The sequence below is a fragment of the Miniopterus natalensis genome, chromosome 1 (genome assembly GCF_054644295.1).
Source record: "Miniopterus natalensis isolate mMinNat1 chromosome 1, mMinNat1.hap1, whole genome shotgun sequence".
Classification (NCBI taxonomy): domain Eukaryota; kingdom Metazoa; phylum Chordata; class Mammalia; order Chiroptera; family Miniopteridae; genus Miniopterus; species Miniopterus natalensis.
In genome coordinates, this window is record NC_142081.1 from 201,217,988 (window position 1) to 201,234,962 (window position 16,975).

Here is a 16,975-nt window from a genome sequence, read left to right on the forward strand (position 1 = left end):
GCTGTTTTCATCCCTGAACTCGCGCCACTTACAAGCCGGAAAACAAACCCGGGCAGCGAAAACCTTGTCCGAGTCCCGCCCTGGCCTGGCCGCGACTGGGCCGGCTGCCCACCGGGTGCAGCTTCTCCGGCCGCGCGCGCGGCCCGCCGCCCTCTTCCCCTCCGGGGTGACCCAGAGTTTGGGGGACGGAGCCCGAGGACGGGGTGCGGGTGTCAGGGACGGCGGGCAGTTGTCGGGTTTGCGGTGCTGAACACGCGCGAGCGCTGCGGGGAGGCCGGGCGAGCGCTGTCCGCGGTCCTGCCGGGCGCCGCCCGGGCGCTGTCCGTGGTCCCGATCGCGGCCGCCGGGGCCGGGCCGTGGCGCTGGGGGCAGGTGGCAGCCCGCGTCTCCCTCTCTTCCCTGGTGTCGTGAGCGTGGGGCAGACCCCGGGGGCGTGCGCCTTAGAGAAGACGCGGAGGAAGCCAACACCCAGGAAAGGCCACGTTCCAGTCTCTGGGTGAGCAAGTGTTCATCGCGGGCGGACGGGCGGAGAGGCCAGAAGGGGGGCGCAGGAGCCTCTCCCCATTCCCCAGCTCTGCCTCCTGCACCCTCCCCACGGATGCGCGGGAAGGCGGCCCGTTCGGAGGCGGCACGACTCAGCCCGGGCTCTAACTTTCGGGCAGGGATGGTGGTTCCCGCCTTGCATGCGTCGCAGCGCTTGTTGGAGGACCCGGGCGCCCTGGGGTGGGGGTGGCTTGCACGAAGCAAGCGTTATACAAAGCGGGGGTTATTTATCCATGTGCCCCTGGGGCCCCCTGAACACTGCTGCCCTCCCGGCTTGTCCAGTAAAGCTCTCTGGGTGCAAGAGAGGAAGGGGGGCCCCCACCCCCACCACCAGGTACAACGAAGGCTGTGATCTGGTCATCATCTGACCCTCGGGGGGGGGTACAGGGACCTTAGAGGTCACGTGGAATCCAACCTTGACAACTGATATATGAAAAATTAGGTGGAGCCTCAGAAACACGTGAGTTAGCGGCAAGGGTCGTGGGGTGCCCCTCCTGCTCTTGTCTCCCAAAACTTCCCAAAGCCCCAATGCTGGTGCGAGGAGAGAAGCCAAACACCCCCTTCCTCCTCTGCACAATCTCAGCCCTCACCCACCCTTTCCAGGTCCACTTCTAAGACCTTTTACCACCAGCCCCTCCCCCAGGTCTCTGTCCCTGTCCCATGTTGGTCCCTAACTTGACACCCCAGTCCCGCCCCGCCAATGGCTCCATCTGGTCTTGGCTGAGGCGCAGTGGGTGAGGGCGTAGAAATGAAGGGGCGTGTTCTGTCCACCGGGTCGGCAGGGCCGTCCCATCTCCAGCACTGATTTCACCTGTCAGTGCCCACCTGGGGCCCCGCAATGGAGCTGGCGGCTTGGCGATAACCAGAGATGGCAGATGGGCAAAGACTGCACAAATGAGGGTCTAATTGACAATCAGTTGTGATTAGGAGTGAAAGGACGTCTTCATTGCCCCAGACCCTCTGGCTGAAGTTGGGGGGAGGGCAGGGTTGTTTCAGGGTACCTGGGAGAGGAGGGGTGCTGTGCATCTCTCCGACTTTGGTTGTTCCTTAAGGATGGGGTGGGGTGGGGCAGGAGAGGATGCCATGACCTCCCTGAGCCCTGTCCACACACGGCATTCCCCTTACCCTGGGAAAGTGACCCGAGGTCCCCTACGTCGCTCTGGAGGTCCCCCCTCACACCCCACTGTCCAGGACTGCAGACTCTGCCATTCACTTCCCTGCCTGCTGCAGCTCCCAGTTCAAAGTTGCAGGGCGGGGAGGGGAGGGGACCAGAGGGGGGCATCTCAGCACCTCCAAACTCCAGGACAGTCAAGCGCTTCGTCCAAGTAGCAGCCCCCTCTCAGTGGGGAGAGGGAAGAGGGTTCTCCCTGAGGAGCCTGGGGGGGGGCACCGTGTGGTTGTGTGTTAGGATTTTTTTATTTCATTGTGTTTATTACACATCATATTTAATATGCTATATTCTACTTACGGTGCGTCGGTGAGCTCACCATACATGGCACTGCATCTACACCACACAAAACGTCGTTTTATGTGTGTTTGTGTTCGTGTTGAATGAAAGTTGTGCCAGGAGGGCTGACTCGCTCCCTCACCCGCAAGCATCCCGGTGTATTGCGGGGGCGACAGCAGACCTGGAACCAGCCCAGCAGGGGGCGGGGGCGGGGCGGGGGCGGGGGCTGCCCTGTGCGCCCCGCTGCTGTGGTCCACAGGGACGGACGCCCCGTGGCTGGGGTTTGAGGCACCCCTGAGGGATTGGGATGCACCGAGACCACCTGGAGCCAGGTCCGAGGTCTGCCCGGGACCTGCCCCCCAGGGTGCCCAGCAGCTCTGCACTGTGGGGGAGCAGGGTGGCAACCCTGCGGGGCGCAGGGGCGCGGAGCTGAGGCAGAGGGGCGGCCGTGGGCCGCGCGCCCCGGGCGGTGGGCCTGTGTGTGGTGAATGAATCGCGCTTGTGCGGCGCCTGCGGTGAATGAGCGCGCGCGTGAATGGGGTGCGCAAATCTGTATTCAAACTTGGCTGGGGGAGGGTGGGGGAGCCTCAGAGTCCCTCCAGGAAGGTGGGGGCGGAAGGAGATAATTACCTCCCTGAGATGAGAGATTACCCACCCTCCTTCCCCCAGAGGTGATTTATAATTTAAAGATAAAGGAAAAATCAAGTCCTGGCAAGGAGAGGACAGTGTTGCGGGTCTGATTAGAATCTTGGACGCCCGCGCGGGGGAGGGCCGGCTGGGGGAGGGGCGGCCCGGCCTGACCCCGGTCCCAGCCTCCCCGAGGCTCCGCGCGTCCGAGCTTGGCCCAAATTACAGCTGATCGGTCCCCCATTATTTCTCCCAACTTTTAATTTCTGCTTCCAAAGGATCATTGCCCGCGGTAATTGCAAAGGACCCGTCCTTGTGCTCGGAGCAGGCTCCGGGGACCGCCGCGCGCGGGGCGCGCACCCCGCCCGCGCACAGGCCCGCGCGCACTCACGCCGTCGCGGCCGCACGCACACGCTCTAGGCACGCGCACGCGACTCCCACCGGGGTCCCACCCGCGGCCGGCGTGCTCGTGGGCTGAGCAGGGGCGCAGGGGGGAGGGTGCCCGCGGGGGAGCCGCGGTCCCGCGAGGGCGGCGGCGCAGGGCCTTGGGCGGACGCGGGCCGCTGGAGACGGGTGTGCACAATGGAGGCCGGGACGGGGGCGGCCTCATCTCCGCGCGTGGGGCGGGGAGTTGCCGTGATGCTTCCCCTTCCTTGAAGGGCGCCGCTTTTCTTTCCGTGCAGGGCTCCGGCTGGGGTAGGGTCCTTGGGTCGCCACCCTGGGGCGGCGGGGGGCGGGGGGGCTGCCCAGCCTTCCTCGTTTTCGGTTCTGCTTCTCTAGGGCGACCCCGGGGCCACCGGCCCCGCCCCCGCCAGACACCAGGCGGGGCCCTAATTTGACGTCGCGGGGGCGTCGGGGGCGGGAGGAGATGGAGGGGCAAAGGCCTGGGCCAAGGAAGCCCCGAGGCTCCAGAGGAGACGCGAGCGGAGCGGCCAGGCCAGGCGGGACGAGCTGCTGAGGGTCCGCGGGAGGGGGCGGAGGACGCGGCGAGGACCCCAGCAGCCCTCGGGGCCCCGCTCCCCGCCCCAGCCGCGGGGGGGCGCAGGAGCCCGGGGCGCCCGCGGAGCAGCGGCCCGAGAGGAGAGGCCGGCGGGCCCGCGTCCGCGCGGGGATGTCCCCGCCGACTCCGGGCGCGCGCCCGGCCGCGGGCCCCGCGCCGCCCATGGATCCCGCAATTATTTAAACGCCGCTGTCTCCGCCCCCCGCGCCCGGGAGGCGGGCCGCCGCTTGCGGACCGGCGGGGGCGCAGCGACGCGCCGCCGACCGTGACGGCCGCTGGCCCACTGCGCTCCGGCGGCCGGCGGCGCGTCTGTCCGTCCGGCCGGGACTCGGTCCGCGCGTCCCGCGCGAGGCCCGCCTCCTCCGCCCGGGACCGTTAGCAGCCAATTAGGCGCGCGCGCTAACGAGGGCGGCGGAGCCCCTGCGGGCGCACGTGTGTGCGGGTCGCGGGCGCGTGGGCGCCGCCGGTGGGTCGCCATAAATGTGCGGGCTGCGCGCGGCGGGCGCCTGAGGCGGCGGCGGCACCGGCGAGCGCGGGGCGCGGGGCGCGGCGGGGACAGGAGCGGAGCGCGGCGCGGGCCGGAGATGGGAGCGCAGTAGCCGGCGGGTCCCCAGCGGCCGGAGCGGCCGGAGCGGCCGGAGGCCGGCATGAGCGCGAGCGGCCCGGCGGCTCCCGGGGACGGCCCCGCGCTGCCGCCGCCCGGCCCCGGCCCGGGGCCCGCACCCCCGGCGCCCGCCGCCGCCGCCCGGGACGCCATGGACGGGCGCGCCGAGCCGCCCGCCTTCCCCCGGGCCGGAGCCCCGCCGCTCGCGGCCAGCGACACGGTGCCCGCGGCGCCCGAGGGCGCTGGGGCGGCCCGCCCTGCGCCGCCGCCGCGCCCCACCTCCTTCTCGGTGCTGGACATCCTGGACCCCAACAAGTTCAACAGCAGAAGACGCCGCTGTGTCCTGCTGGGCCCCGTGGCGCCGGCCGCGTGCGCCCCGGGCCCGTGCGCCCCGGTCCCCGCCGCCCCGGGGCGCCCGCCGCGCGCGGAGGAGCTGGAGCGCCGCGCCCTCGCCGCCGCGGGAGGAGCCGGAGCCGCCGCCGGGGCTGAGCCGCCGCGTGAGTAGGACAGGACCCCGCGGGGCCGGGCCGGGGGCGGGGACACGGGCGGAGCCGCGCGGTCACCCTCCGGAGACCCCCGGGCCGGCCGGCGGGCCTGGGGCCAGCGCTCGGCGGGAAGTTCGCAGCGCGCGGGGCCCGCACTGGCTCGGCCTCCGCCCGACCCGGACTCCGGGGCCCGCAGCGAACCGCGCCTGCCTCCGCTCGGCCGGGCCGGGGCCGCGGGGCTGCGGGGCCGCCGGGTGCGGCCGGCGCGTCTCGGGCCTCGGAGGGCAGCGGGTGCTGGGGGGTCGGACGCGCGGCCGGCCCGTGACCTCCCCCGCCGCCCGCCTGAGGCCTTCCCTCCCCCCCCCTTTTTTTTTTTTTGACAAATCAGACTAATTGTGACAAAACGCTGGTTATCTCTGGAAAAACAATTAAATCCCTTCGATTACAGTTAAGGGGAAATGTGCTTAGCGGCGGAAAGCGGCCGGTAATGGGGCGGCCCGCGCCGGGCGGTCGATATCCCATTACGGCCGCGTGCATATCTCTTTCAAGCACCTTGCAAACTCCCCCCCGAACATCTAAATTATAGGGTCAAAATTCGGATAATTACTCGATTAAAACCTATTACACTTATTAGGGGCCGCTATTGATCGAGAATTGCATTCGACCGGCTCCTGATTGCTTTGGGTGCCCCTCCCCAAGCCCGTCCTCCGCCCAGCGTCCCGGCCCCTCTGCTCACAGGGGCCGCCGTCCCGGGCGAGGGGAGCCCCGGGCACGCGGCCGCCCACGCGGGGCTGAGGGAGGCGCGGCCCAGGCCGGCTGGGGGGACCCTTCCTGCCTTCCGCCCGCCCGGGGCTCCGGCGTCTCCGCGGAGCGCGCCCCGCGCTGGGAGCCCGCCACGGGCAAAAGGCCCGGCCTCCTGCTGGCCAGGGGGGAGCTGGGTCGGCCCAGGCGCACAGGGCGAGGCCGGGTGGCCGGGTGCCCCGGGTCCCCTGCAGCTGCTGGAGGGTGGGTGGGCGCCAGGGCATCTGCCCCGCTGGCTTTGGTAACCCCTGCGGCTGCCCCGAAGGAATCTGCCAGGGCTGAACCGGTGGCTTCTCCCCGGGCGTCTCCGTGCCAGCCCCGCGCCACGGCGGGACCAAGGGCGCCGCGCGGGGCACCTGCCCCGGCTCCTCTCGCGGCTGCGGGGCCTCCTGGGGGGTGGGAGCTGCACAGACCGGCCCCCAGGACAGACGCTTTCTTCCCAATCTCGGGTTTGGAAGTGCAGCCACCGCGAGGCCTCTGCTGGGCGGCTCGGGGCTGCGCTCGGGGCGACTCCCGCTCCGCGGTCTCTGCGCTCGGACCCCGCCGCCCAGGCCGGGTTTCCGCGGAGGAGCCGAGCGCGGCCACGTTCCAGGCCCGCGGCTCCAGGCAGAGGGGGCACCGGGCAGCGGACTTTGGTCCCCAGATGTCCCCTCGGCGTGGCCAGCTCCACCCCCGCCCCGCCGCTGGCCCGAGGCTCCCGCACGCCCGGGGCATCGGAGGGTGATGGAGGCCGAGAGAAATTAAACGGCCCTTAACTAGTTCGTACACGACACGAAATGAGTTTAATTAAGTTTGTCTCTGCCCCGGGGATCGATCTGAGTTTTTGCCGCGCGGGAAGCTCGGCGGGTCCCGCTCGGGCAAAGGCGCGGGGCTCCGGGCGGCGGGAGGAGCGCGGAGCGAAGGGAAGGACGGCGCGGGCGCGGGCGGGACGCTGCGGGGCGGCGGGGAGGCGCGGCCCTAACGTCCCTCCCGCCCGGTCCCCGCAGACGCCGGCGACCCCCACCCGGCGGACGAGGCGGAGCCCCGGGGCTACAGCAGCGGCGGCCGCAGCCCGAGCGCCGACAGCGCGGACGAGGCGCCCGACGACGACGACCCGGACCCCGACCCGGCGCGCGGCGCGGAGGCGGCGGGAGGCGGCGGCGGCGGGCTCGCGGCCCGCGGGCCGGGCTGCCCGGGCGCGGCCGAGGCCGAGGCGGCCCCGGGCACCGTCGACGAGGCCGCGGCGCCGGGCGCCCGCGCGAGCTCCCCGGGGGCCCCGGGCGCGCAGGCGGCGGGGGGCGCGGGGCCGGCCCCGCCGGCGGCCGCCAAGCCCAAGCGCAAGCGCACGGGCTCCGACGCCAAGTCCGGGAAGCCGCGGCGCGCGCGCACCGCCTTCACCTACGAGCAGCTCGTGGCGCTGGAGAACAAGTTCAAGGCCACGCGCTACCTGTCGGTGTGCGAGCGCCTCAACCTGGCGCTGTCGCTCAGCCTCACCGAGACGCAGGTCAAGATCTGGTTCCAGAACCGCCGCACCAAGTGGAAGAAGCAGAACCCGGGCGCCGACACCAGCGCCCCGACGGGCGGCGGCGCGGGGCCCGGGCCGGGCGCGGGGCCGGGCGCGGGGCTGCCCGGCGGCCTCAGCCCGCTCAGCCCGTCGCCGCCGCTGGGCGCGCCGCTCGCCATGCACGGCCCCGCGGGGTACCCGGCGCACGGCGCGGGCGGGCTGGTGTGCGCGGCGCCGCTGCCCTTCCTGCCGGGCCCCGCGGTGCTGTCGCCCTTCGTGCTGGGCTCGCAGACCTACGGCGGCCCCGCCTTCTACGCGCCGCACCTCTGAGCCCGCGCGACCCCGCGCGCACGGACGGCGCCGGAAGCACTTTGCCGAGCTCGGGTCAATCAATAAACCGCAGGAGGCCGCGCCCGCGTCCCTCAGGCTCCTCGGGTCCGCGCCCGTCGCCCTCGCCGCCGTCCGCGGGGACTCGGGTCCGGCGCGCGCGGGGCTCCCGCCCGGGTCCCGCAGCCTCGGGGAGTCCCGCAGCGCCGCCTTCACCCCTCCACGCCTCCACTGGGGCCCTCGGGGGGAGCCCAGGAGCCCCCGCCGGACGCCAAGCCCACGCGTGGGAGTCCAGGGGCTCGCCCGAGGGCGAGGTGCCCGTGGAGACCCGGAGGCTGGGCCGGCGGCGAGGGGTCCCCAGGGCAGCGCCGCCGGGATCGGAGGGGACGCGGGCGCCGTGGGGGGTGCGCCTGAGCCTGGCACGGGGGGGGGGGGGTCCTGCCGCTGGGCACCCGGTGCCACCACTGCTGCGCGGCTGGGGCGCGGCTGGGGGCGAGGGCACCGTGCCCGGAGCGGTGGCGGCCGCGCGGCCCGACGGGCGTGGAAGAGCGCGCGGGCCTCCCCACGCCGGTGGCAAAGGGCAGGTGCGGGCAGCCGGGCCCCCCAGCTCTGTGCCCCCCCTTCACCTTGGCCCACCCCACCCGCGCCCGCGGCCGCGCCCCTCTCCGGGTGCCCGCGCGCCCTGCCCTGAGGGTGACGGGAGGAGAAGGGTCAGCACGCCCCTGGCTTCCCCGCCGGGACCCGCGTCCCCGGGGTGTCGGCAGCCAGGAGCCCCAGGAGCCCCCAGAAGTTCCCGAAGGCTCCTGGCCCAGGGAAGCTCGTGGGCGTTGCTGCGCGTTTCGCCCGAGGGGGTGAGGGGCGCGGAGCAGGAGCGGGGTTTCCCGGGTCCCCGCCCCGCTTGCTGAGCTCAGCTGGGCTTCGACGGTCAGGGACAGACACATGGGGACCCCAGCCCCGGCCCCTGGGTGGTGACCAGGGCCGCCCAGCCTCCCTGCCGCCCCGACGCCCCTCCTCCGGCCGGCGGCAGCAGCGTCGCCAGAGAAGCGGGCGGGGGGAGAGGGCGCTGGGGACGCCGCCCGCGCTCCGGCCCCCTCCCTCCCCTCGCCGCCACGGCCTCCCGACCTTCCGCGGTCACCCGGGGCAGCAGCCACGCCTGCGGGCCCTCCCACAGCCCGGCTGGGAGCAGGGTGCGGGGCGGCTTGAGGCCACGAGGCCAGGGCGGACGTCCCGCACCACGCGCCCCGCGCCTCCGGCTCCCCGAACTCAGCCCTGAGCCGCTGCCCGCCGGGCCCGCGCAGGCCCCGCGTGGGGAGCTGGGGGCCCCTGCGGGCTCTTTGGTGAACATCTGGCATGTGCCAGGCCCTGCGGGGACCAACCTGTCTCAGCCCATCCCGGTCTCCCCGCAACCTCGTGGGTTTCTGAGCTGTGCTTATCCACACATCACGCGGAGGGAACGGAGGCCTGGGAGGCCACGGGGCTCGCTGGGGTGGCCCCACCCGGGCTCTGCCCAGCGCCCCCCCCCCCCCCCGAGGAGCCCACGTGAGGCCTGGCTCCAGCCCCAGCTCTCCAGCTCTCTCCCGTTGGTTCTGCAGCCGGGCCCCCAGGCTGGCCCCACCACTCTTGCTCCCACTAGGCTTGGGGGGCCCCTGCCTGCCCAGTTCCCAGGGGCTCCTGTGTCGGACTCAGAGCCCAGCTCCCCAGGGCGGAGCTGGAGGCAGAGGTGAGAGGTGACCTTGCAGGCTCCTTCTCCCTGTCCCTTCTCCCCATGGTCCCACTTTGGTGTCAGTGTCTTGAGGGGCTGTCACTGCCCCAGGATCTGAGCATCCTGGCCCAGACAGCATCCCTCCCACAACCCCACAATCGTACCCCTGTAGTGTCCACAACAAAGCCACCCGCGTGGAAGGAGCCTCTGCCATTGAGCAAGGCGCTGCCCCCCACAGGCACAGCCCACGCCCGGCCCCCTCCCTGGGGGCCCCCTCCCGGCACCACCCCTGCCCTCCTCTGCCTCGGAGCCCAGCCCACCACCCAGCCCGCTCACTGTGTGTTAGGATTGGCTCTGGCCGCAGGAAAGAGAAAATCTAAATGAACAGAGTTGAAAGGAGGTAATTCTGGTCGTTGGTGGCCCTGGACAACGATGACACCTTCACAGTGTCCTTGGAGACACAGCTCTGTCCAGCTGTCCCCACACAATCCCTGTGCTGGCCTCATCCTCACAGACCCAGATGGAGGACAGGGCTCCAGCCCTCACATCCCTATTCCAGGGGCAGCCGGGAACACAGTTGCTCGCATCTCATTGGCCAGGGTATGGTCACATGACCACTCCTGGCCTAAGGAGGCTGGGAATTGTAGTTTTTTAGCTGGTCAAGCAACGGTCCTAGTAAAAGGGGGACCTGGCATGGGGGCTGCTAGCAGAGCCCTTGCAGCTTTGCCCATTGCCCTGCCCACCCGCACAGCTTTGTTCTGCCCCCCCCACCCCCTTCCCATTGGCATGTTGGGGACCCTGGGCCTTATCCAGCCACAGCCACACCCTCAAGTAGGGGCACTCACCTGGCCAGCAGCCTGCTCCCCTACACCTCTCATGACCCCTCTGCCCTCCTTCCGTGGGGCTCTTCCGTGGCTCCCTCCTCCTCCTTGAAACCATAGAGAACCTGGGATCCTGGACCCCTCCTGCCCCGTCCCCATCCCACAGTGGCCGGATTAGCCCTGAGGGCCAGGCCCACCTCTCCTCCATCTGGGACCGTGGCCCCTGCCCCACGGCACCTCACAGTGAACCCTGGAGCCCACCTCGCTCCACTTCAGGGCCCCACCCCACAGCAGGCAGCAAGTCAGGACACTGTCCCAGCCCAGCCCAGTCCCGTGTGGTGGCCCCTCTGAAGCAGCCGGTGCCCACGTGTCCTCACACTGGTGGTAGGTGCTGGACAGGCTGAGTCCCAGGTGGGTGGGGCAGGAGGAAGAGAAGCTGCTGGGACTTTGTGCCCTCCCAGCTGTTCAGCTCTTGCCTGGTCTCTGTGGCCCCTCCAGGTAAGGGGCACCCCCTCCGACAGGTGGGTTCATGCCTCTTGCACCAAACTCACCTACTGGCCAGGCCTTCCCAAGCCCCCCCTGACCCTCCCTGACTCAGGGAGTCCCAAACCACATCGTGACAAGTACAGGTGGGAAAGGGGAGGGTGCTGACACTGAGGGAGCGGGTCAGCCTCCTCTGGGTCCCCCGGGCCCCCCAGCGCCTAGTACCTGACATCCTGGACTCAGCATGATGGAACCTGCACAGTACCCACCAGTCACAACGCCAGCCAATCCCACCCTCCACAAAGCCCTCTCCCGCCAGCCAGAAACACACTGACCCACAGGTCTTTTTTTTTTTAATATATCTTTATTGATTTCAGAGAGAGGAAAGGAGAGGGAGAGAGATAGAAACGTCAATGATGAGTCATTGATCGGCTGCCTCCTGCACGCCCCCGACTGGGGATCGAGCCCACAACCCGGGCATGTGCCCTGACCGGGAATCGAACCCCAATCGCCTGGATCCTAGGTCGACACTCAACCGCTGAGCCACACCCGGCCGGGTGACCCACAGTTCTTTTAATAAACACTCGTGGAGAATCATTAAAAGGTGTGATAAAAAGAGCACCAGTAACATTACTCCTGAATTAAATTTATATAAACACTTCCATCTCTGGTGGACAGAAATGTAAGAGGTCTCTGGCATAAAAACATATTGCAAAGCTACAGTGGTTAAAATGTCATAGGCCGGCGAGTGACGGGACAGAACAAGTTCAGAAACAGAAGCACCGCACAAGGTGGCGTTTCAAATCGCAAGTCGTGGCTTCATTCATAAACGGGGGGAAGCCAACTGAAACAAAACATTAGGCTTCCTGGGTCATATTTTACATTACAATTAATGAGATGTAAATCAGTGACTTAAATGTAAGATGAAACCCACAGATGTACAGAAGGAAACATGGAAGAACTTTTATATAATCTGAGTGGGGAAGAAACACAAACCTCAGAAGCCGTGAAAGGCAGATTAGGGTCAACTACATAAAACCCACAGGAAAACACACGCGCAAAACCAGAAGACAAGTGGAGGAAACGTTTGCAATGTGCATGGAGAGCTCGTTTCTCAGTGAACAAAGAGCCCCTGCAATTTAATAAGAAGTAAACCAATAAGCCAGCAGGAAATGAGCAATGAGGGGACACACGATTTACTGAAAAGGGAAGCAAGTCTCACTCCCCAGAGAACAGCAACTGGACACAGGCTGCACTTCTCCATGTCGCCTGGAAGATCAAACTCCGGAGCTGAGAAGTACCAGACCTTCCTCTAGTGAAATAAATCACTAGAGGGCCCATCAGATTTTAGGTGGCAGAAGAACTGGACCTTGAAGACAGGCCATCGTCCCGTCTGAGGGACAGAAAAAAGGGTGAAGAAAAACAAACAGGGTCTCAGAGACGAGTGGACACCACCGGCCAAACCGGCGCACACAACGGGGCCGAGCGGAGAGGAGACGGGGCAGGAAGACTCCTTCAAGAAATGGCCCAAACCTTCCACATTCTACATCCAGGAAGCTCAACAAATTCCAAGCAGGACACACACAAAAAGGTCCACACCTGGACCCTCCCAGGTAAACTGTCCACAGCAGGCAGCCTCCTGGAAGCAGCAGGAAAACCCGCCTCGTGGGCACAGCTTCCCCGTTACAGCGGCTTCTCATCAGGCCCATGAGGCCAGAATGGCACAGTCCAAGTGCTGAAAGAAAAACACTGTAAGTGAGAATTCTATATCCAGCAAAACTATTCAAAAATGAAGGAAATTAGGTCCTTCCCAGACAAAAATGCAGAACCCACTGCCAGTAGACCTTCCCCACAAGAAAAAAGGTGCTCACAAAGGCAACCACACAGCCAGATACAAGACAGTATGAGTGTATTTTTGTTTGTACATCTTCTCTTTTTTCTCTGATTTAACAGACAACTGCATAAAGCAATAATCACAAAACTGTGCTGATGGGCTCACAGTCCATAAAGATGTAACTTGCACAATAAAAACAAAGGCGCCCGGCCGGCGCGGCTCAGTGGTTGAGCATCGGCCTCTATGGCCCAGAAATCACGGTTCGATTCCCAGTCAGGGCACGTGCCCGGGTTGCGGGTTCGACCTCCAGTTGGAGCCCTGCAGGAGGCAGCCGACTGATGACTCTCTAACCATCGATGCTTCTCTCTCCCTCTCCCTTCCTCTCTCTGAAATCAGTACAAACATTAAATTTTTTTTTTTTTTTTTAAACCAGCACAAAGAAGCTGGGAGGGGACAGCCCCATCAGAGCTGTTTCTGTACATTCCTGAAACTACTCGGGTGCTGATTCAAACTAGACTGTATTATAAACACCCACTGAACACACAAAACGAAAGCAATGGGGGAATTAAGAGAAAAGCAGACACGCAGAAAACAAACAGAAAATGGCAGACGCACGTCTCACCTTATCAGTGCATTACGGGCAAGGGGGTTAAACACACCACTCAAGCAGCAGAGCCTGGCTGAACAAATTAAAACAGGATCAACTGGATGCCGTCAACAAAAAACTTTAGATTCAGAGGTAATATGAAAAATGGAAGGATGGAGAAAGATTCACCATGTAAACAATTAAAAACTGTACTAGTATCAGACAAGAGGCCTGAGACAGGTTGTTGCAGAGACACAGGAGGCCCGTTAGGAAGGGGCTGGTCCACCAGGAAGAAATGACAGCGAAACACGCAGGCCGACCTTGTTCTGCTGCACGTCACAGATGTGGTGCTTCATGCAAACTGAAGGCAGGGCCTCCCCCAGCACCAAGGCGATGCCTGGCCCTAGGGTGAGACGCACAGCGAGGCCGACAGACACGCCCAGCAGCAGGACACGCCTCCTCGCGGGCACGCAGGGCGGCTCCAGCACAGAGCCGATGCTCCGCCACAAAACAAGTCTCAGTTTCAAAGCACTGGAGTCACACAGAACGTGTCCTTTGGCCCCATGGAATGAAATTTGAAATCAAATAACAGAAAATTTTGGGAAATTCCCAACTATGTGGAAATTAAGCACCAAACTCCTAAATGGGAAAAAGAAGAAATCACCAGAGAAATTAGGAAATACTTAGAGCTAAGGAAAGATGAAAACACAACATACCAAGCGTATGGGGTGAGATCTGACAGCTGCAAACACGACATTGAAAAGAAGGCAGATCTCAAGTCGACGCGCTGACTCCCACCTTCAGAGACTAGAGGAAGGAGATGAAACCCACACACGCCCGGGAGGGAAGAGGCCGCGTGGGAGTCAGTGGGTGAGGGATGGGAAAGGAGCAAATCTAAAAGCCGGTCTTTGAACAGATCAGTGAAATGCTAAACCTTTCATCAGCCTGACCAAGAAAATAAAATTTAAAAAACCCTCAAATTTCCAAGATCACTTCTTCTGCTCCTGCAGAAGTAAAGACACGATGAACAAACACTACGAACAACTGTCAACAACCGTAGACCAGACGAGAGGCAAGTTCCTAGCAATGCAGACTACGGACGCTGACTCGAAAAGGAAGGACATCTGCACAGACCCACGAGCACTGAATTAGTAATAAAACAAACACCAATGAAAACCTCCCACAGACCTAAGCCCAGGACCAGCCTCACTGGTGAACTCCCCACATGTTTAGAGAATTAACGCCAGCCCTTCATAAACTCCCCCAGAAACAGCCGAGGCAGGACTTCCCTACTCCGCCCACGAGGCCCGCGCAACGCCAAAGCCAGACACGGCGCCACCAGAGAAACCCCACACTGACATCTTCCGTGAAAACAGATGCAAAACCCTCAAGAAAACACCAGCAAACTAGGCCAGTGGAAGGAGCAAAATACCAGTGAAGCAAAGGCAGGGACACAGGACAGGGTCACACGGCACAACCAGTGGGCTCTGCCCTGGGTGCAAGGCTGGCTCGGCAACGAGAAGCACTCGATGCGACAGTCCCGTCGCCAGGATCAAGGACAAAGCCCTGCGAGCATCTCAGTACGTGAGGGGCACCTGGCAAAGCCCAACACCCCTTCGGCGCAAATCCCCCAACGACCAGAAACAGAAGAGCACTACCGTGGCGCACAAAAGCCACAGACGAAACCCCACCCAGCACAGGTCACTCAGTGTGACCCCAAGACCAGGAAGGAGACAGCGCCCGCTCCCGCCTCCCGGTCAACACTGTGCTGGGGGTTCCAGCCAGGGCTCCTGGGCGACACAGAAGTCAAAGGAGCTCAAATTGGAAAGGAAGAAATAAAACATTTCTACTTGGAGATCACACGGTCATGTGCACAGGAAACCCTAAGGCGCATGCGTGCACACACACACAGGCACACACACAGGCACACACAGAGGCAGAGGAACGCACACAGGCACGCACACACACACAGGCACGCACACACACACAGGCACACACACACACAGGCACAGGAACGCACACAGGCACACACACACATAGGCACACACAGAGGCAGAGGAACGCACACAGGCACACAGGCACACACAGGCGCACACATAGGCACACACACACACAGGCGCACACATAGGCACACACACACACAGGCACACACACAGGCACACACAGAGGCAGAGGAACGCACATAGGCACACACACACACAGGCACACACAGGCGCACACATAGGCACACACACACACAGGCACTCACAGAGGCACGCACACAGGCACACAGACACACACAGAGGCACACACACATACACAGGCACACACAGGCGCACACACGTACACACAGGCACACCCAGGCACGCACACAGGCACACATGCATGCAAACACATGCACAGGCACACACATGCACACACGTGTGCACACACACTAAGGGAACTAAAGGGAGTTCAGCAAGGCTGCAAATACAAGACTAATGTACAGAGTCAGTTGCATTTCTGTACATTAGAAACAAACAATCCAAAAATGAAATTCAGAGAACAGTTACATTACAAATGCACCAGGAAGGATAAAGTACTTAGAATAATTTAACAAAAAAGTGCAAAACTTGTACACCGAAAGCTACACAACGCTGCAGAAGCAGAGACTGTCCAAACCCACGGGACAGCCCAGGCCCACGGACCAGACAACATCAAGATGACAACGCTCCCCAACGTGACACTCAGACTCAGTGTGATTCCTACTCAAACCTGCTCTTTATTGCAGAAACTGACCCTAAGACTCCCTTGGAAATAAAGGGACCCAGAATAGCCAAAACAGTCTTGAAGCAGAACAAAGTTGGGGGACTCATGCTCTCCAATTTCAAGCTTACCCCAAGGTGCCACCAACCACAACGCGGCGCCGGCAGAGAGCAGCCACTGGAATAGAAATGAGCCCAGAAATAAACTCACGTTTATGGTCAGCTGATGGTCAGCAAAGCTGCTGAGATAATTTGATGGGGAAAAGGATTATCTTTCAACAAATGGTGCTCATGCCACGGGACATCTGCACTCAAAAGAACGACACTGGAAGCCTGTCTCACACCATATAGGAAATTAACTCAACATGGATCAGCCTGGAACCTGCAAACCCTCAGGAGAAAACACAGGGGTAACCTCGTGGCCTGGGCTCAGGCAACGGTTGCTCAGATACGACACCAAAAGCATACACAGCAAAAGAAAACACGGAACGTCGTCAAAATGAACTGTTGTGAGTCAAAGGACACCACCAGGAAAGTGAAAAGACCAAACGGGAGAAAACCTGCAAACCAGATGAAGGGTCTGCTATCCAAAATATATAAAGAACTCTTACGACTCAAAACAAACAGCCCAGTTAAAAATGAGCAGGTGACCTGAAGGCATTTCTCCAAAGACGACGTACAGACGGCCAATGAGCACATGAAAAAATGCTCAGCATCATCAGCATCAGGAAAACGCAATCAACCAGGGGAAGCACCTCTCCCACCAGGACGCCCCTGGAGACGCCCCGGGCGCAGAGGCTGTGGGAAGGTCAGCGGTTCCCGGGAAGGTTAAGGAGCCACCACGGGACCCAGGGACTCTGCTCCTAGTTTACGCCCAGAGAAGTGAACTTGTCCACACAAACACTGGCACGCACAACAGCCAAATGTGCCCACCACCACGTCACTGGCGAGGGATAGACAAGGTGGCACCTCCCCAGGATGAGCGTGGTGAGGCAATGAAGGGGAATGACACAGGACCTCAGAGCCACTGTGCTGTCATGAGCCAGACACGGAGGCTGTTGTGGCTCCAGTCAAGGCCGCGTCGGGACAGGGAAATCCAGAGACAGTAGCTCAGAGGTGCCCGGGGGTGGGCAGTGGCCACTAATGGGGACAGGCTGCCTTTCACGGTGATGAGAAGCTCTGCAGCCACGCAGGGTGGGGGTGCCTGACACCGGGAACGTACGTGGTGCCACTGAATTGGAAGAAGAGTGAACATCACAGTATGTGAGTTACATCTTGATCAAGTCGTTTTCTAAGCAGCAGGGTACGGTGGTCCTCTGCACCCTGACGGAGCCGTCACCGAGGCCGTGAGCTGGAAACGAGACATGCGACAGGTGGACGGTCGCTTCCCTTTGTGTTTGCATTAAAACAGCCTTTACACAAAAATATGGATTTTCCCAGAGTTCCTGAGCGGCCAGCCCCCTGTAGAGGCGGAGGCGGGTGGGGCCACACACATTCCGATGCTGAGTG

General features: G+C 63.5%; 1 protein-coding gene across 1 annotated transcript; it reads left to right on the forward strand.

The window, feature by feature from the left end:
- The first annotated feature begins 4,264 nt into the window (after positions 1–4,264).
- NKX1-1 (NK1 homeobox 1) lies at positions 4,265–7,320 on the forward strand. The gene is made up of 2 exons (XM_087817199.1): positions 4,265–4,718; positions 6,494–7,320. Exons 1-2 carry the CDS (start codon positions 4,265–4,267, stop codon positions 7,318–7,320), a joined length of 1,281 nt encoding a protein of 426 aa, XP_087673325.1.
- Positions 7,321–16,975: the final 9,655 nt, after the last annotated feature.